Below are 17,250 nucleotides of genomic sequence, written 5' to 3'. Positions count from 1 at the left end.
TTAGAATTGAAGATACGCGCGCACTGTAGAAAATCATTATCATTAGTTTGCGGCTATTACAAAGTGCGTTGTTTTTATGTGTATTAAATGCTCGTAACGCCTTTTCCGACGAATCTCCGATGAATCGAAACATACGGAAGCTGGATCAGCGAAAATAGTTGGCATTCCTCGCGTACATCCGCCACGCGATTCGGTGCTCGCTGATTAATTATACCGGTAATTGATCGGCATCGTTAACCTTGATCGCGCTAGATTTCACTTTCGCCTACGTTGGAAACCGAATCACGCACGAATCGAATGGCGTGTGACACGACCGGTGGAGGCAAAAGTCTCGACGTATAGAGAACGACTACGAGGACAATCGTGTAACGATTAATCGATGGCTACCGTCTCAAGACGCTGCAACAACTCATAATAAATGCAGAATATCCAATAGACTAACATTGATAGCATACTTTTCCGTTGACTGGTGGAATTACACCTAGGGTTACGAATGTAGGTATCTGGACTTTAGAATACGCTGTACGACAGGGGATTATTCCTTCATCGTTATCGCGATATACGCGAAGCTTCCATATGTTGTTGTACGTCTTCCTTAATCCGTCGCGTATACGAAGCGTTGCTTTTCACGATGAAAGTAGGCTTCAGAGGATTGTACTTGCCGTTGAGTATGTAACGTCCAGGGATGATAAACGTAGCTATAAAGTAAGGAAAGGTTAAATCATTACGTAAGAGAGAACATCCGTTTCTCGTATGTCCTTTGTGTCTCTTGGCCTTATTCCATTCTGACGAAAGTGACAACATAGTTTTGACAACTGTTACTTTCGCGTTCTAAAAGAGGACAATATGTATTTATATGTTTGATTGTGCAATTCAGGGGCCCTTGCGTACAATCACTTACCAATTAATAATATTAGCGAATTGGCAAATGAGACGAGTTGTATAATTTTGCAATTTTGCGAATGGGATGTCATAAATACTGTGTTTTAAATTTACCATTGTTTATATAGAAGATTTATAAGAATAGAAAATTAATCGTGTACTCATGTACCTAGCATTACTCTACCTGCTGAGCCGGTCATGTACGCGATCGTTTATTTTAGTAACAATTTCAGTAACCAAGAACGACTTAATTTATAGTATTATAGGTATACACGTCGTCGTTAAAAAAAGTTGCTCTTAATTCAATGATCGTACTATAAAAATAAATAATACTATGAAAATTCTTATAGAATTGTGCAAGCGTTCGTTCATCCACGTCCTCTTTAAATTTGTCGATTATTCGCTTGTATTGGAATTGCAAAGTAAAATATGGAGGAAGACGAAATTATTAGTTACGCAAATCTGAGTTGTGCGACTCGAAGCTTTACTCTGCCGTATGGTAATTTCTAGGTGTATCCGATGATTTGTGGTAAAATATCAATGGAATTAGATTAAACGTGTGCAGCGAGAGAAACTAAGGAGCGGCAACGAAACGTATCCTTCAATCAAGAACGATTCGCTCGAAGCTGTTCAATTATCGCCACTTGAACTAACTCCGAAGCGACTAGCGAACTTTTTACTCTGTCGTGACGCCCATTAAGGGATCATTGCCGAGCTTTCAGCAGCGCGTGTAAAACGCGGCCGTAATTTATTCCGCGTGACAACGCATCGCGCAGTCTGCCGCATATAAATTAAACCTGCTGACAAAAACTTACCAACCGTACCATACAGTATCACGATTCGTTACGAAAACTGTTATTTCGTCGGACGTTACAGGCAGTTTCCATGTTGCGTGGTTTCCACACCAGAATTATTCGATCACCGGGATATTCCTGCGCCGTACGTTTTTGTTTAAGCGACTTTCGATGTCCGACGACAGATCGTTTAATTCGCGTGTTCTGCTGTTTCGATACTCGTCCATTTATATTTTTTTCAATATTTTTTGTCGAGAAACTGTAGAAACTGGAAACCGAAGGGCTGCCACAGCAACGAAGCAAATCGATTTTCTAACGATTCGAGTAAACGTGCGAAGATCAATTTAAAACAAACTAGAATCGAATTACTTTGGAAGCGCGCTATAAATCTCTGAATTTATATAGATACTGAATTTATATAGAATTTATATAGATAGAATTTCTATAGTAATGACATTTCACACTTTCGAATACGAAGCTTATGGCTTTCTCTTTCAATAAGTACCTTTTTATCGCTGTGTTTTATTTTACAAAAGCTCCAATTGCTGTTGGTAAATTAGAGCCGCATAGACTCAATGGAGGAGACCTGGAAACCGTTCAGCCTAGATATATGTAATTTTGAACTCACTGAATATAATGTAGAAATTCTCAAGCTTGTTTAGAATTAATATACATAATACCGAAGTCATTAAATTCTATTCAGCCAATGTATATGTGAGCATCAGGAGGCACCATCGGTTACGATGTTTATATCCGGGTTATGCGAATTTCTACGAGGCTCGATGCCGTGGGATTCAAAGATTTATTAGAGTCTCAAAAGTTTAAGGATTTTCAGAATCCTGTAGAGTCACAGAGGTCCAGAAATATTACAGTTTCTAGATCTTGGAGTTCCAAAAATGTCACAGTCTCAAGGTCTCTGAGATGCGTTAGAGAAACGAGACGATCTCCGAAACCTTGGATGTTCGAAAGTCCCTCAGAGTTAGAGTTCAGAGGTTCGATTGACGTTGAGAATTCTAATGGCAAATCCGGAGTTTCAATTATGCTACTGTAGGGTCAATTATCCGAACGACTGCGACGATGGAAGATCTCACTGACCTCAGAAATCCTAATGATCACGAAGGTCTCGTGGGTCTCAAGAATCCTAATGACTTTAAGAGTTCCTATTTCTGGTTCCGCCTTCTTACTGTCGAGTACTATCTTCGTTTGTCTAGTATCATGACTTCTTTAGTAGTTTGGCTTGTCTAGCTTCCCTAGTTATTTCTATCGATTGGAGATTGAGTGTCATATCGAGCCTCGTGATTTCTACAGTTCTTTCTATAGAGCTTTCTGAGCTTATAGTTGACTACGTGTGTCGATTACCGAACGTCCTACCGTTTCAGTGTCACAAGTTTTACTATCTACAATGACCATTCTTCCACGAAGGACGTAAAGTCGTGCAGTTACATAGAAACCGTTTTATGTTCTACCACCCTATCTTCTGTTAAATTAGATCAATAATTTATTGCAATTAGTACGCTTGTTCCGCACGACTTCCGTGTTCTGCGAAGAAAGATAAAGAAAGTTTAAGCTGAACGGCATTGTTCCAAGGAATTTTAACGTCAGATACGTACAGTTATTTTTTCCGCATTAGACTGCTAACCACTAGTCTTCGTCTGCATTCTAATTACGTCTAATTGCGTTTTATCTTCATTCCGCATGCGATAAACCAGCGTGGATGTATTTCCGATGACGAGCCGTCGACGTTTCGAAAATCCTAGCAAACGTTTTAAATCGAACCGATGATAGTCATCAATGACTAATCAGCCTTCGTCATCATTGACTGTCGTCTTATTCGTGATCGTATTCGACAATTAGTAGGTGTGTCTTGCGAATAACCATCGTTCTTACTCGGTTTCCTTAACATTTTACGATTCTACGCTCACGAAACAGTGTATAGGCACAGACACATACACACAGTCTAGCACAAAAGTCTTAGTTTAATTTTATCGGTTGGCCTTTAGCCCATTATCGATGCCTATAGAGCACTTATACTCTACTTTTCTATGACTCCGTGTAAGCGCAACAGGTGTACGTACACTTTTGTAACTTACTATTCCCATAAAGGAATCCTCCCACATAACTGCAAATATTTATATTTAATATACAATTAATACACAATTCGATGCCAGGAATATCGGAAAACATTGGCAAAGGCATCGTAACATATTGTGCTATTTTTTAGAATATATTTACATTTAACGAATGTAAAATTTGATGTCGACAAAATTACTGGAGTTAAAGTTTCTGTAATATACAGGGTGGTTTTTAACTGGTGGCACAAGCGGAAAGGGGGTGATTCTACGCGAAAAAAGAGGTCGAAAATATAGAATAAAAATTTTTTTTTTCATTTTTCCATCGAGACAACGATCAACAGTGAGATCCGTTATAACGAGACACGATAAAGTGCACGCGTACCGAGCGAAAATTCAAAGTCGATTTTCTCGAAAACAAAGCCTCGAACGAAAAATTTTTATTCTATATTTTCGACTTCTTTTTTCGCGTAGAATCACCCCCTTTCCGATTGTACCGCCAGTTACCAACCACCCTGTATATACATAATGCGCAATATGTAAATATATGTACGTACATGATATGTAAATGTACATTGGTGTTCTTTAAAATGTATCTAAGGTCAGTCGACAGAAAATTTACGAAACTGATACGAAAGTCAGTGGAATATATTGTCAGCGTTTAATATTACCATTAAATATTAAATATTGTCAATTCTGTTATTACGTTTGAAGGAGTATATGCAAACTTTTGTGGCTGACTGTATATTCCATATACACTTGCACGATTGCATATGATTACGTAATTGTCAGTAGAATCCACTACGCGTACGTATCCGCAAGCTCGACTTCAGTCCATCGAGCATTCGCCGTGGAAGAACAAACTCGTCGCACGTGTTTCATGTAGGTGGAATCTCATCGTGACGTAGCTAAGTCACCTCTATCGTTACCTTGAAATCAAGGAAACTCGTTGACTCAACGATCGAAATCTGGAACGCGTCGTATACACTTTGTACTTGAATCCTTCCATATCCCCCAAATTTACGCTATCGCTTTACCAGGAATTTCTCTTCCCCAGTCTCGTAAAGGCGTCCCTTTACGAAACTTCTTATCGCTGTTGTCATGTTTGCACTGTCGGATTTACAATTATAACTCCTACCTCGATTTTACGACAATTTTGCAATATCGTTGATTCTTGCTCGCGACACGCCGAGACGATTTCGTCATCGTAATGATTACTTGCACGTGGTGAAAGAGATACGTTAATATCGAAAATGAAAACGTTGATGCATCGATGTACCTGTGTTTAGTTGTTGTACGTATTTTATGGAAATATTTTGCATTTCAAATTATAGACAGCGTTCGAAACTGACAGGGAAAAAGCTTCGTGGAAACATTTTTGTTGATTTTAATGTCACTTCGAGGCTAAGAAGCAATATTTTAATGTAAAATAACTAAAGATAGGAAGGAAGTATAATTGCTATACAAACAATATTCCAATATCACGACGAGTAATAGTTTAAATTGTGAAAAAATATATGTTTCAGTACAAAATGAAATACAAAGAGAATTTTGATAACGCCAGATTAATTAACGATTTTATCGTGTCCTTCTTCTGTAGCCTTTCTACAATGGATCGCATATCGTATAGAATACTTTTAAATATGCCACGAAGGAACAAACAATTCTAGATTAACGCTGCACGCTCCTGCACGAACTTTCTTATCTCCACTTATACACACTTATGCACACTACCAGCCAAAACTTTGGAATCGTACGTGTTTCATAAAACCCAAGCGTCTAGAAAACCCCGGAAAAGAAGTTGCAGAATTCTACCAGCTTCGGAATTCCCGAAAATTTTATTCACGCGAAAGAAATTATCCCTCATATCCTGCAAGCACCGATTTAATGATACAAGTGGTAATTTTCAAAAGTTCCACACGACACACGTGATATACCGATAAAAGATATCCATGTAAATGTCCAGATATTTTCGCCAGCTACTGCAACATCTCCAATTGTCTCTGCTCTTCGAACACACAAACTTTAATACCTGAACGACGGTATGACTTGTCCATGTATCACTTGCACCAACGATGCCGATACTTGGCGAGGAGACGATCATCCGTTAGACGAAGAAAGTGAGGCAAAAGTTGTTATGCCGCATTAAGGGCAATACCGTTTGCTCGCGAGTTCACGGTGGTTTCTTCTGGCCTAGTCCAGATTGTCTATTAACGCAACCGCGTACAGTACAAATAACAGCGGAGCTGGCTACTTTTTCCTCCAGGGTAATTCAATCGTGATTTCCAAAGAGGGACGAGGAGGGAACACGCGAACACAGAAGGGCGGGGACAGAGAGCGCAATGCGACGCGACGCCAGCGAAACCAGTTCTCAGGATGAAAGCAAACCGAGAGAGAAGTCTGACCCCGGCTCAGCAGTGTGAACAGTGCGAGCACCCGCGTCTACAGGGTGTCCGAGCAACCTATCTGCTGAAGCCTCGTGGCGAGATTGGATATCCCCTCGTGCGCCCTTCGCGACCTATTCCACGATATCTCGCCGCGAAATCACTGGGCGCTCCCTTTCGCATCGTTGAGAATTATAGGAACGCGGTTATGTGGAAAAATCGATGTTTTCGAGCAGTTTCGACCCTCCTAGAGACAGTTTTTGAATATGTTTAAAGTAATTAACGAATATAGCGCCGATGTGAAATTATGCTACTTAAAGGGAATTCAAAAAATGCGGAGAAATAGCGTGCACAGGTATAGATGAACTTGAAAATTCTGTTCACGATTTCCTATCGTAAAGGATGATACTTTTTTAACGTCTTCAGGAATATACGTAGACGTGTGTACATTTAGTTATCACACTGAAAGATTAAGATAAAATACAAGTATCTCTTCCTGTAGCCTTAAAGAGGCACTCGTATCGTCGCACAGTGCTGGAATTTGCACGAGGATTCGCGATGAAAATCAAAGGTAGCCACGTTCGCGGAACAGGTTCGCGCGTTCGCAGGCAACGTTCGCGAGCTCCGTTCTCGCGTACCACTGTACGGCGTTTGAGCGAAGATTCAGGACGAAGATTAAAAATGCATATAATGTGCAGTTTTCCTGAGACGTCATATCAGTGGATCCGGCGTGAGTAAAAGTCTGCTCATGAAATCTTTATTAGCGTTTTCCCTACTACCTGCCACGGTTGAAATATCTTGAATATTTATTTATTTGCCTAACCATACACAGTGACGTTTATGTAAATATCGCCGATGTCGGAAACGATCTTTTTAATTTTGAAAAAAATACTTTTCTTAAGTGTCACGCAGGAATCGTTTATCTCACCTTTCTATTCTGTCAGATATTGCGTCGACATTTAGCGAAGAACGAAGCTTTTGCGTAGCTTTGAAAATTTTCTTGGGATAGGCGTGGTCAGAAATCCAGTCTTCGATCAACTCGCGATTACGAATTTCGTTAAAGAGATAACATTCGGGCTAGCAGTTGGTGGCGAATGAAAATTATATAGCAGTGTAATACAATAACTTCTTGATACAGGACAATCAAAATTACAGGATGGTTCGGATGGGTTTTTAAAATTGTTCTTCGAAGAAAGAAGGACATTTTTGCCCAAATTCTCCGTGTTTGAGATATAACGTACGCTATTTGACAAGAATTGACGAAAGAGAATGTACAACGAGCGAGCTAATTTTCAAGTGATCAGATTTTGACGTACGATCGATTTTTACTAATCCTCTGTCGATATTTGCGAGATTTTCTTTAAATTTATATTACATACAGGCTGACTTTATCATCGAATAATAAGATCAAAATCGAACAATGATTATTTTCATTTTTGTTCATTGCATGCCGCACTGTGCGTTGGGCCATAGGCGATTCTAACAATTTAGGATACACACTGTAATTTTTAATTCGTATTCATTCATCGCGTACGATTTTTACAAAATAAAATTAGACACGTACAAATTAAGTAACACGCGTCAAGCTTCTGTAATCGATATTATACGCGTCTGTTAAATTGAAATACCTCTGGATCAGTGATTACGAGCAGGATGTTATGAAACAAATTTTTATATTTACACCTCTCCTAACTACGTATTAAAGACAGTACTGTACGGCAATCGGTTTCCGATTTATTCCGCTCCAAACGACTCTCAATTGCGAAAGTATTAAAAGTACGTGTACAAGTCTAAATTAGAAGAATTGCTTACACGACAATTTACGAGGATAAATAAATTACAGTGAAAATTAGGCTCGTTGTTTGGATACAATTGTTCTCCGAGACATCGCTGACACATATAAAATATCAGACAGCATGCGTTCTTGTAAGTAAAATCTCTAACACCATAGCGTCTTTCAAGCGCTCGACCAGCTCCATTATAAACTGAGATTCGAATCTCGGAGAGGTTGCATTTGCTCGTACCAGAGGCTGGCTACAATAATATCGTGCCTTTGTAATTCCAAGCGTATGAGATCACAGTCGGCCAACGAAAAACTCGAGAAAGTCATTACACAGCACGGTGTTTCAGCTTTTTGTACTCATTATTCCGAAACGCCGTGACCACGGGGGGAAACGCAATCACGCTTATGTTAGGAGTACGAATATAGTACGTAATTTACCTATTTGTGAAACGGGCCCTGAGTAACGTGCTTTGAAAAAGGCACGAGGCCTTCGATGAAAATTGCGTTTGTAAATGAAAACAGTTTAGTTCCGGAGTAAAGGTAAATTAATGGAAAATAAAATGAACTATCATTATAACGTAAACGTAAAATGAGATACCTTTACATAGCGTTAAAAGAGCAGCTCTTCTCGAATAATTTCTGATCGTTGTTATCATTACACTGTGGAATTAATAATGGAAATTTGGTATAAATAATTAGAACAGGCGACTGAACTTCGGGTGTCGAAGATGCAACGACAAGTACGTTTAATAGTTATATATAGATTTAATAGATACTCGATATTTGATCAAACACCCAAGTTCAAGTTTAGTTCAAATTACTGACATAGAGTTGAGCTAGATTCTTGTTTCACCCAACTTCTCCGGATTTTACTAATTCAACTCTTTACGATCATTACGTTTCATTAGTATTCAATTACGAGACAACTGGATTTCATAAACATTTCTATCTTCGTACAATAAAATAAAATTGCCTATCTAACTGATGCAAAGTTTTATATTTGCATCGCATTTTATTAGAATCCAATTATGAAACAATCGAATTAGATAAATAAAATAAAATAAAATTACCCAGCCAAGTAACAGAAAATTTCATACGTATATCGTCGATGTAGACGGTACAATCTCTATTCATAAAAAATTTTCATAAAAAATCACGCGTGGAATTGTGTAAATAAAAAGCCTTCGACGAAACGAAAGACAACGTACAAACTAAAATTGCAGAACCGTTGTTCGCGTTCGAACACCGTGGAACGAGAAGAGAGAGAACAGAGTCTTCGATGCGAAACATTCTCGGGCATACTCGCGCAATCGATGCTGCTCCTTACGTTACGATCCACCTTCCGGATGCCAGAGAACGCTGATGCGTTTCGTATGCAAAAATGCGTTTCCAACGATACGCCTGTAACTCCTCTTCACGTCCCGCGGATCGCGGCCGATCGTCGCAGCCCATAGAGTTCGAGAAAGCGAACAATCTAGCCGAGTAAGCAACCGGTAGGCGTTTCAAGCTTGAGTAAATGTATAACTCTTGCCAGTTGCACAATCAGCGTGCCAACTCTGTAATGCACTATATTGTTCTTCGTTTGTTTTCCTGGTTGGTCACTGTCTTTGCGTGCTAACGTTGTGCTTTCTCACGTCTTTGCGTGTTATTCAGTTCACAGTCGACCCGTGTCCGAGATTGCACGGAGATGCAGGTAGTTACATACATTAAGGGGCAACATCGATCGTTCGTTGCTAAGGTTCGAGAGGCAATCGGAGCGTGCATGAAACGCAACGAAATGTCGACGTGTCGATGAAATAGTGATTTTTATTATTATTTGTAATATTTTATTATTTTAATATTTTCTGCTATTTTTCAAAGGTATAGATATCATTGTGTTGTTTACGCAAAGTGTAGTATAACGAAATGTAAGAAAAATTGAAAGGTGTCTTTTGGTAGAATTTTCTTCGATAATAATATCAATGATATTAAATTCTTGCGATCAGAAGGGTTCTCGTGGCATGTTTTATTTATTTTTTAAATAAATTCAAGATTGCGTTCTTAAAATTTTTTTTTAGTAGATTTCGTAGATTCCCAGGATATTCGGAATTTCTTATCATAGAAAATAGGAAACGATAATAGAACGATGGTTGTGTAAATGGGACACACGGGGTCGAATGTTTGAACAGAAGTTCAACGTTATTTACTTGCTCTTGGTCGATCTAACCTCGGACTTAACATCGATTTGATTCGTTTAGGACTGTTCTTCTTTTCTATTAACCGATCTCAATCTCTTCCATTGATCGATCCCAAAGAGGATATTTCTTTTTAATCCCTGCATCGAATATCGAATTAGGAGTAACATTTGTCCAAGTTAATTCGTTTTGTTACTGCGTAAGAATTTAATCTCGTTAAATATACGGCAGACTATTTCCATTGATATGTAAATATAAGAGTTTCGAAAGTTATAAAGTCAAATATTATACGACAGCAAACGTTATGTAATATCTGAAACAACTCGATCTAGGTTTATTAACGTTAATGTAATGCGATTACGCAGAATTAGTGCAATGAGAAACATTATGAATTGATCGATAAAGCGGATCGGATCGTGTGCCGAGTGAAAAACGAGACAGTTATCGATACTCGACTTCGTAAAGAGAATGGTAGGTGGAAAGGTACATTTACGTTGACCTGGTTACAAATTACCCACGATCGAATTGCTGCATTTTGCCGGGTCAACGCGCTCCGCTTGACTTCTCGGTATTTCCAGCGCAATACCACGATATTAAGTCATCGTGACGTTACTTTCATATCGTTTAATCAAGAACGCCCGCTTATCCCGTTTGGCACTACGTTTTTTAGTCTTTTAATCTTGTAGAAAATTACACGAATTTTTTCTTCGTCCACGGGACTCGGATTTATCTCTGACAATACGTAAAATTCAACGAGAAACACGTCTATTACTCGACTTTCTATTTCGTTCTGTTTCTTTCACTTTTTTCATACAAAATACTCGCGGTTATCTAGAAAGCGACCTATCGATCGCGTAAAAATCAAAGTAGTTAAAAATCCGAATTATTTGATCTTTCAAATATTATAACGAATATATATCTTGCTTTGGGTATTTCGCATATTTTTATACAGGGTGGTTGGTAACTGGTGGTACAAACGGAAAGGGGATGATTCTAGGCGAAAAAAGAAGTCGAAAATATAGAATACAAATTTTTCGTTCGAGGCTTTGTTTTCGAGAAAATCGTCTTTGAATTTCCGCTCGGTACACGTGCTGTACGTTACAACGGATCTCACTGTAGATCGTCGTCTCGATGGAAAAATTAAAAAAAAAATTTTAAAAATTTTTATTCTATATTTTCGACTTCTTTTTCGCATAGAATCACCCCGTTTCCGCTTGTACCGCCAGTTACCAACCACCCTGTATATAAAGTATAACGAAAATATAATATTGACGTACGTAATTAATTGAACTGCAATTTCGATCATTAATAATTGTTAGCGAGCTATATCTTTAACTCTATTCGTCATCTTCATCGTATCATAAAAGTATAAAGTTTGATAAATATCCGCGTTCTAGAAAACCACAAATCGAACGTTGCATCAACGAAATATTAGTCCTTAATTAATGGTTTCGCCTCATTAACCCCTTAACCTACAACTACGGGCATAGCCAGTAGTACGATGATCGTACCAAACGTAAATATTACGGGCATAACCCGTAGTACGATGATCGGGCCAAATATAATATACAGGGTGATTGGTAACTGGTGGTACAAGCGGGAAGGGGGTGATTCTAGGCGAAAAATGAAGTCGAAAATATAGAATAAAAATTTTGTTTTTATTTTTCTATCGAGACAACGATCTACAATGACGTTGTAACGTACCGCACGCGTACCGAGCGAAAATTCAAAGTCGATTTTCTCGAAAACAAAGCCCCAAACGAAAAATTTTTATTCTATATTTTCGACTTCTTTTTTCCCGTAGAATCACCCTCTTTCCGCTTGTACCGCCAGTTACCAACCACCCTGTATATCGCATGTAATCTACATTCAAATTCTTAAAAAACGTATAAGCAGTCCAGTCTGGTTGTTAGTTATACGAAAATATATCTGTGGTTTGCTGCAACGAGTACCAATATCAGCTTTATAAAGTCTAGGTATTTGTACGTGGAGATGGTCACAAGAAAACGTTGGAAAATTCATGTCCAAATAATTCCTCACACAGGAGTTCCTGCTGTCTCGAACTTTTCTTCTAACACGGAAAGAGAGAATTGAAACTTAGGCTGTTTGCGTTTCCTACGTTGGCTTTGATCATTTTTGGAGAAAGTTTATTTTACGTAAAATTCTTACATTGCATGTACGAACGCTGTTACAGTCGTTTCTGGATAGAACTGGAAATCCTCGTTTTTTATATAGAATATACAATAGTTTATTTTTAATAATTGCAATTTTTGTCATTTTTGCGATTTACGAAGATACGACATCGGCGCTTCTTGCACCAACTTACTTACATACACAAATATATACATTTCGGAAATGAAAATTTCCAATAAAGTTACAAAAATGTTAGGAAAGTGTAGCAGGAGATCACGCCAAGTTTTTCAAAGTGACTTTCTCAAAAGAATTAATAATGGTGAAATGTTGTAACTACAAGAGTTTTCCGTATACCTCGACTGTCATGAGCTTGTTACGAAATTTTTAAAAAGTCAATCGTTATCGTTCCCGGTCGCTAATCGTTATGCGATTGCTTTTTTTCAGATAGACGATTATTATCGTTCTATTAGGGATTGTTACACGGAACAATTAACTGGCCATTTAATCGCGGTACTTTAACGCGATAAACCCGGCAAACCGCTTTAATCAGTTTGTGCTTTCGGTCTGTCAATAATGGCCCGGGTTTACAATTCGGTTTTATGAGGTTGCGCGGTTATTTCACGTATTGTATCGTTTCTACCTTCTGCTTACCTGTCTCGTCGCAGATGAAACATTTTCGTGGCGCGAAGCTTTGACCATGAAAATAAAGAAACGATCGAAAGGCTGACGGTAATCAGTGAAAAAATGGTTCGAGTGTATTATTTTGCTGTAAAGCAGATAAGTACAGAAGACAGTATAATAGTATCTATACTTATCTAAAGTCATCTAATACCTAAACTTATTTCCTGTGATAATGTCGACGTTTAATTCTTTTAACGTTTGAAAACACTCGAAGATAGGTATTTTATTCGCGTCGAATATTCAAGTTCAAAAATTTAGACACACAACGCTTTGATTCTATTGAATTTATAAATCGAAAATATGAAACAATAAATAAGATTTCTATTTATTTATTTATCGGATCGATCGACACGACATTTCCTGTTGATAGTGGCTGGTATCGTTCGATGCTTCGATATCCGTAAACACATAGACATTTTTCCGTTAAATACTAATTTGATCCGCAATTTTCCCAATGATGTTGCCACTCGTATCGCTTATCCTCCGAGCCTCTCAATTAACGAGTCGCATAAGATAAGCGATAGCATCCAGATAAACAATCTGTTACGCCACTTTGTTCCGCGATTTGGTATACAAATGAAGTTCCGAATAATTGGAAAATCATTCGATATGACTTACATTATTATGTCATTGTATCGATAAGGTGTCAAGTTATCGTATGAATTTCTTTTCTTGGCCGTTCCTTTTTATCGAACATCCGATAACGGTGATAACAAGCGAGTCTAAATGCAACATTCAGTCCCTCGCAGCATCGTAACCCGGTTTGATCATTTTTGTCGGAGCGTGTTACCTTCCACGTTCTCGTTCCTCTACTCTTGCCATGGAGCTCCGCGAGATAAAAAAATGGGACGTTCTCGAGGAGTTCTCGAAGGATTTCTCTTCTTTTTTCAGCCTAGTAAGTAGCTTCAATCGGTTTTCCGTCGAGTTACGCCTTTACGTAAGCCGCTCGAGTGTTCGCGAAGCGAATCGATCAATCGTTGGGCGTGAAAGGTACGCCACGATCATCTGCCGGTCCATTTTTAACCGTCAAATCGGATTTCTCGACGAATGCTCGCGAAAGAAGTGTGAACGGTAATGTGAATCGAAAGTGTTGTAAAATAGCTTGGGCGGATTGTAATTGCGCGTTGAATCATTCGTTGATTTATCTGTCGTGTAGAAGTTTATCAGTGAATTCCAAGAATGGAACAATATTACACCGAATGAATTTAGAAACTTGCGAATCAAGACGTTGCGTTCGAAAGTTCGAAGAATCTCGTGCGTTAGATCTGGAAAGTCGAACGTCCGAATCTTCGAAAAGGAGATTTATTTTTTTCTTTCGCCAACGTTGAACTCCTCTAGGTAATTTTCATCACGCAAAATCTCCAACTATCTTATAGTAAATTTGAATACTCTGGGTTCTCAAAAATCGAAACTTGTTTTCTCTTTTTTTTTTTATTCCTTAATATTTCATAATCGGAGAGATAAAACAGAATAACCAGATTCTCAGTCGTTCTTTTATATCAGTAGGTAGCGTTAGAGTAAGCGTGATGTTCTTTAATCTATGAGTATTCGAGAGAGTTAAAAGGCGATGAAAACTGTCTCGCGACGATAGGAGAGAAACGACCAACTCGATGAACGAAGAACGATTCAGTGGCAAGAATAAAATGGTAATTAGTCGATTGTAACACGGTTTCCCGCGAACTGGCATAAAGAACTGTCGATTAACCCCGATGCAGCTTTCCAAGAAGGCGCATGCACGACCATTCCTAACGTCGTCATTGACTATTGTTCTCCGTGGAAATTGCACCGCCTATAATCACGACTGCACACTTGAAAACTAACGACGAGACTTTTATTGCAGACGACCTAGATATCGTTGGTTGAAAGGCGCCGATGAAACATTATTCCCTCCATTCACACGTGCGATACGCTCGTGATTAAATGATCGGGGATTGGCCGAGCGTATGTCGAAGGGTTTCATTTTCCTCCAGAACGCGGTTGTTTCTCGGAAAGTTCCGCTACCGAACTCGCGTGAATTTTCACCGTATCTATTTCTAGTATTTCCCATTCGATTAGATAAGCAATCGAATTGTACGAAAGCCGAACTAAGGAAGTTACCGCGTTTTTATTTTCTTACTAAAACAGCGTGTACTTGAACCTGTTAACACCCAAATGATTACTAGACGATGAATTTTTATGGGCACAATTAAGCTATAGGAATTTTCTGTTTTATATGTTTCGTGTATTTTTGTGCGTCCTATATATTCTGTACATTTTTACACCTTGAACATAAGCTATGACCTGAAAATTTCAACCAGAGCTATTTTTCCTGAACACTGCGGTTCTCCGATTTATCTCTGACATCCAACAGACATCCAAGAATCCTGCGACAGACCTGAAAATTTCAAGGTCCGTATTATTAAGAAGCGGAACTATTTTCCCGAATATTGCAACCGTCCGATTCGATTTCGGCGCTCGAAGTTTTCCAGAATCCTACTTTACATACCTGAAATCGCTATCCTCGAGAACCAGAGCTATTTTTCCTGAACACTGCGGTTCTCCGATTTATCTCTGACATCCAACAGACATCCAAGAATCCTGCGACAGACCTGAAAATTTCAAGGTCCGTATTATTAAGAAGCGAAACTATTTTCCCGAATATTGCAACCGTCCGACTCGATTTCGGCGCTCGAAGTTTTCCAGAATCCTACTTTACATACCTGAAATCGCGATCCTCGAGAACCAGAGCTATTTTTCCTGAACACTGCAGTACTTCGATTTATCTCTGACATCCAAAGAATCCAAGAATCCTGCGACGGACCTGAAGATTATAAGACCTTCAAATCCTGAAGAATCGAAATTATCCTTCCTTGACGGTGCGACTCTCTGATCCAGCTTTAACATCCAAAGATTCCGCAAATCCTGTTCTATGTACAAATCTGGAAATTCCAAGTCCCAAGGCTATTTTTTCCAAACACCACGTCTCTTCGGCCCAACTGCGACGAGCAAAGAGAATCCTACGATAGATGCGAAAATTAGAAGATCCGAATCCTTAAGAGTCAAAGCTATTTTCTATTTAACGTCAACACTCTGAGATTTTGATCGGATATCCGAAGATTCCAAAAATCCTAAACCCGAGAACTGGACTACCCGAATCCTCAGCGACCGGAACTATCTTCCTGAATTCCATGACTCTCGTATCCAGCTCATGCACCCGAACGCTTTACGCGCAAAAGCACGTGCTTGGCCTCTTTTAACCGCAGCCGGAAAGAGACTGGAAATCTAAAGAAACTTCGTTTCTGTTAGATCGACGAGAATGGGGACGGGTTCATCAATCTTACGGAGTTGCGAAGCGCCTTGGACATCTGTGGCTTCAAGATGCCCGGTTACAAGGTGCGTCAGATGATCGAGGAATACGACGACAAGCAGAGGTCGGAACACAAGGGACGACTATCCTTCGAAGAGTTTGAGAAACTCTGTAAAGAACTGAAGGCGAACGAATTGGGATCCACGTTTAAACAAGTGGTCTCGAAGAAGGAGAATTTAGAAACATTGGGAGGAATTTCCGAGGCATCCAGCGAAGGGACCACGCATTCTGTTAGATTGGAGGAACAGCTTGCCTTCAGCGACTGGATCAACACAAATTTGTCACACGATCCTGACTTGAAACATCTGCTGCTCATCGATCCGGAAGGCAAGACCTTATACGACAAGGTTAAGGATGGAATTCTTCTCTGGTATGTAATTTATATTTTCTATTATCTATATATGTATGTAACTTGTATAAAATAGGTTATTTATCGATACGTTCACGATTCTTTGATCTGCGTGATTATTCATAACGCGTGATTAGATATAATACATGTGTTTACAACGTGTGATTATATACAATAAATCACTTTCACTATGAACCTATCGATATTTCTATTTTTATTAGATTGGCTGGAAAATAGCGTTAGGAAATTTTCTTTTTACATTTACGATTTTATTCGAGGATTTCGACAAATCGCAAGTAATTATTATAGATTAAAATGTATAATTAGAGTATACAATTGCGATTGTATATTTTGATCTATAAACAGACAGTGCGATATTACCATTTGAATTAATCGCTGTTGAAAATTTCATTGATAAATTGTTCTGTAACAGGGAACATTTTAAAACTTGTACTTTGTACAAGTCGTATGGGAATAGTCTTTCTCAAGAATGTTCGAAAATCGGACCACCTATAAGATGCAATATTAATATTTTAATAATAAAAACGAAAAATTCGACAGCGATGGAATAAGCGAATTATAACGCAGATAGAAGATGTTCTAGTAACTTGCCTATCTATAAGCAATATATCTAACAATGAATACTGCATGAAAG

At 38.7% G+C, this 17,250-nt stretch overlaps 1 protein-coding gene across 2 annotated transcripts in view; it reads left to right on the top strand.

The window, feature by feature from the left end:
- The window catches only part of LOC117206856 (plastin-2), a 45,292-nt gene that overhangs the window by 24,014 nt on the left and 4,028 nt on the right, over positions 1 to 17,250 (top strand). Inside the window, exons 1-2 of one of the 2 annotated variants that reach the window (XM_033446581.1) lie at positions 13,603 to 13,795; positions 16,186 to 16,616. In XM_033446581.1, the coding sequence (XP_033302472.1) occupies positions 13,721 to 13,795; positions 16,186 to 16,616 (506 nt within the window). In that variant the 5' untranslated portion in view covers positions 13,603 to 13,720. Of the gene's footprint in view, positions 1 to 13,602; positions 13,796 to 16,185; positions 16,617 to 17,250 lie in introns of those variants that run through there. The other variant, XM_033446582.1, reaches the window with a different exon arrangement.

The sequence above is a fragment of the Bombus bifarius genome, unplaced genomic scaffold (assembly GCF_011952205.1).
Source record: "Bombus bifarius isolate JDL3187 unplaced genomic scaffold, Bbif_JDL3187 scf7180000008008, whole genome shotgun sequence".
Taxonomy (NCBI): Eukaryota; Metazoa; Arthropoda; class Insecta; order Hymenoptera; family Apidae; genus Bombus; species Bombus bifarius.
Note: the sequence above shows the minus strand (reverse complement) of the source record. Positions and strands in the feature narration are given on the sequence as shown.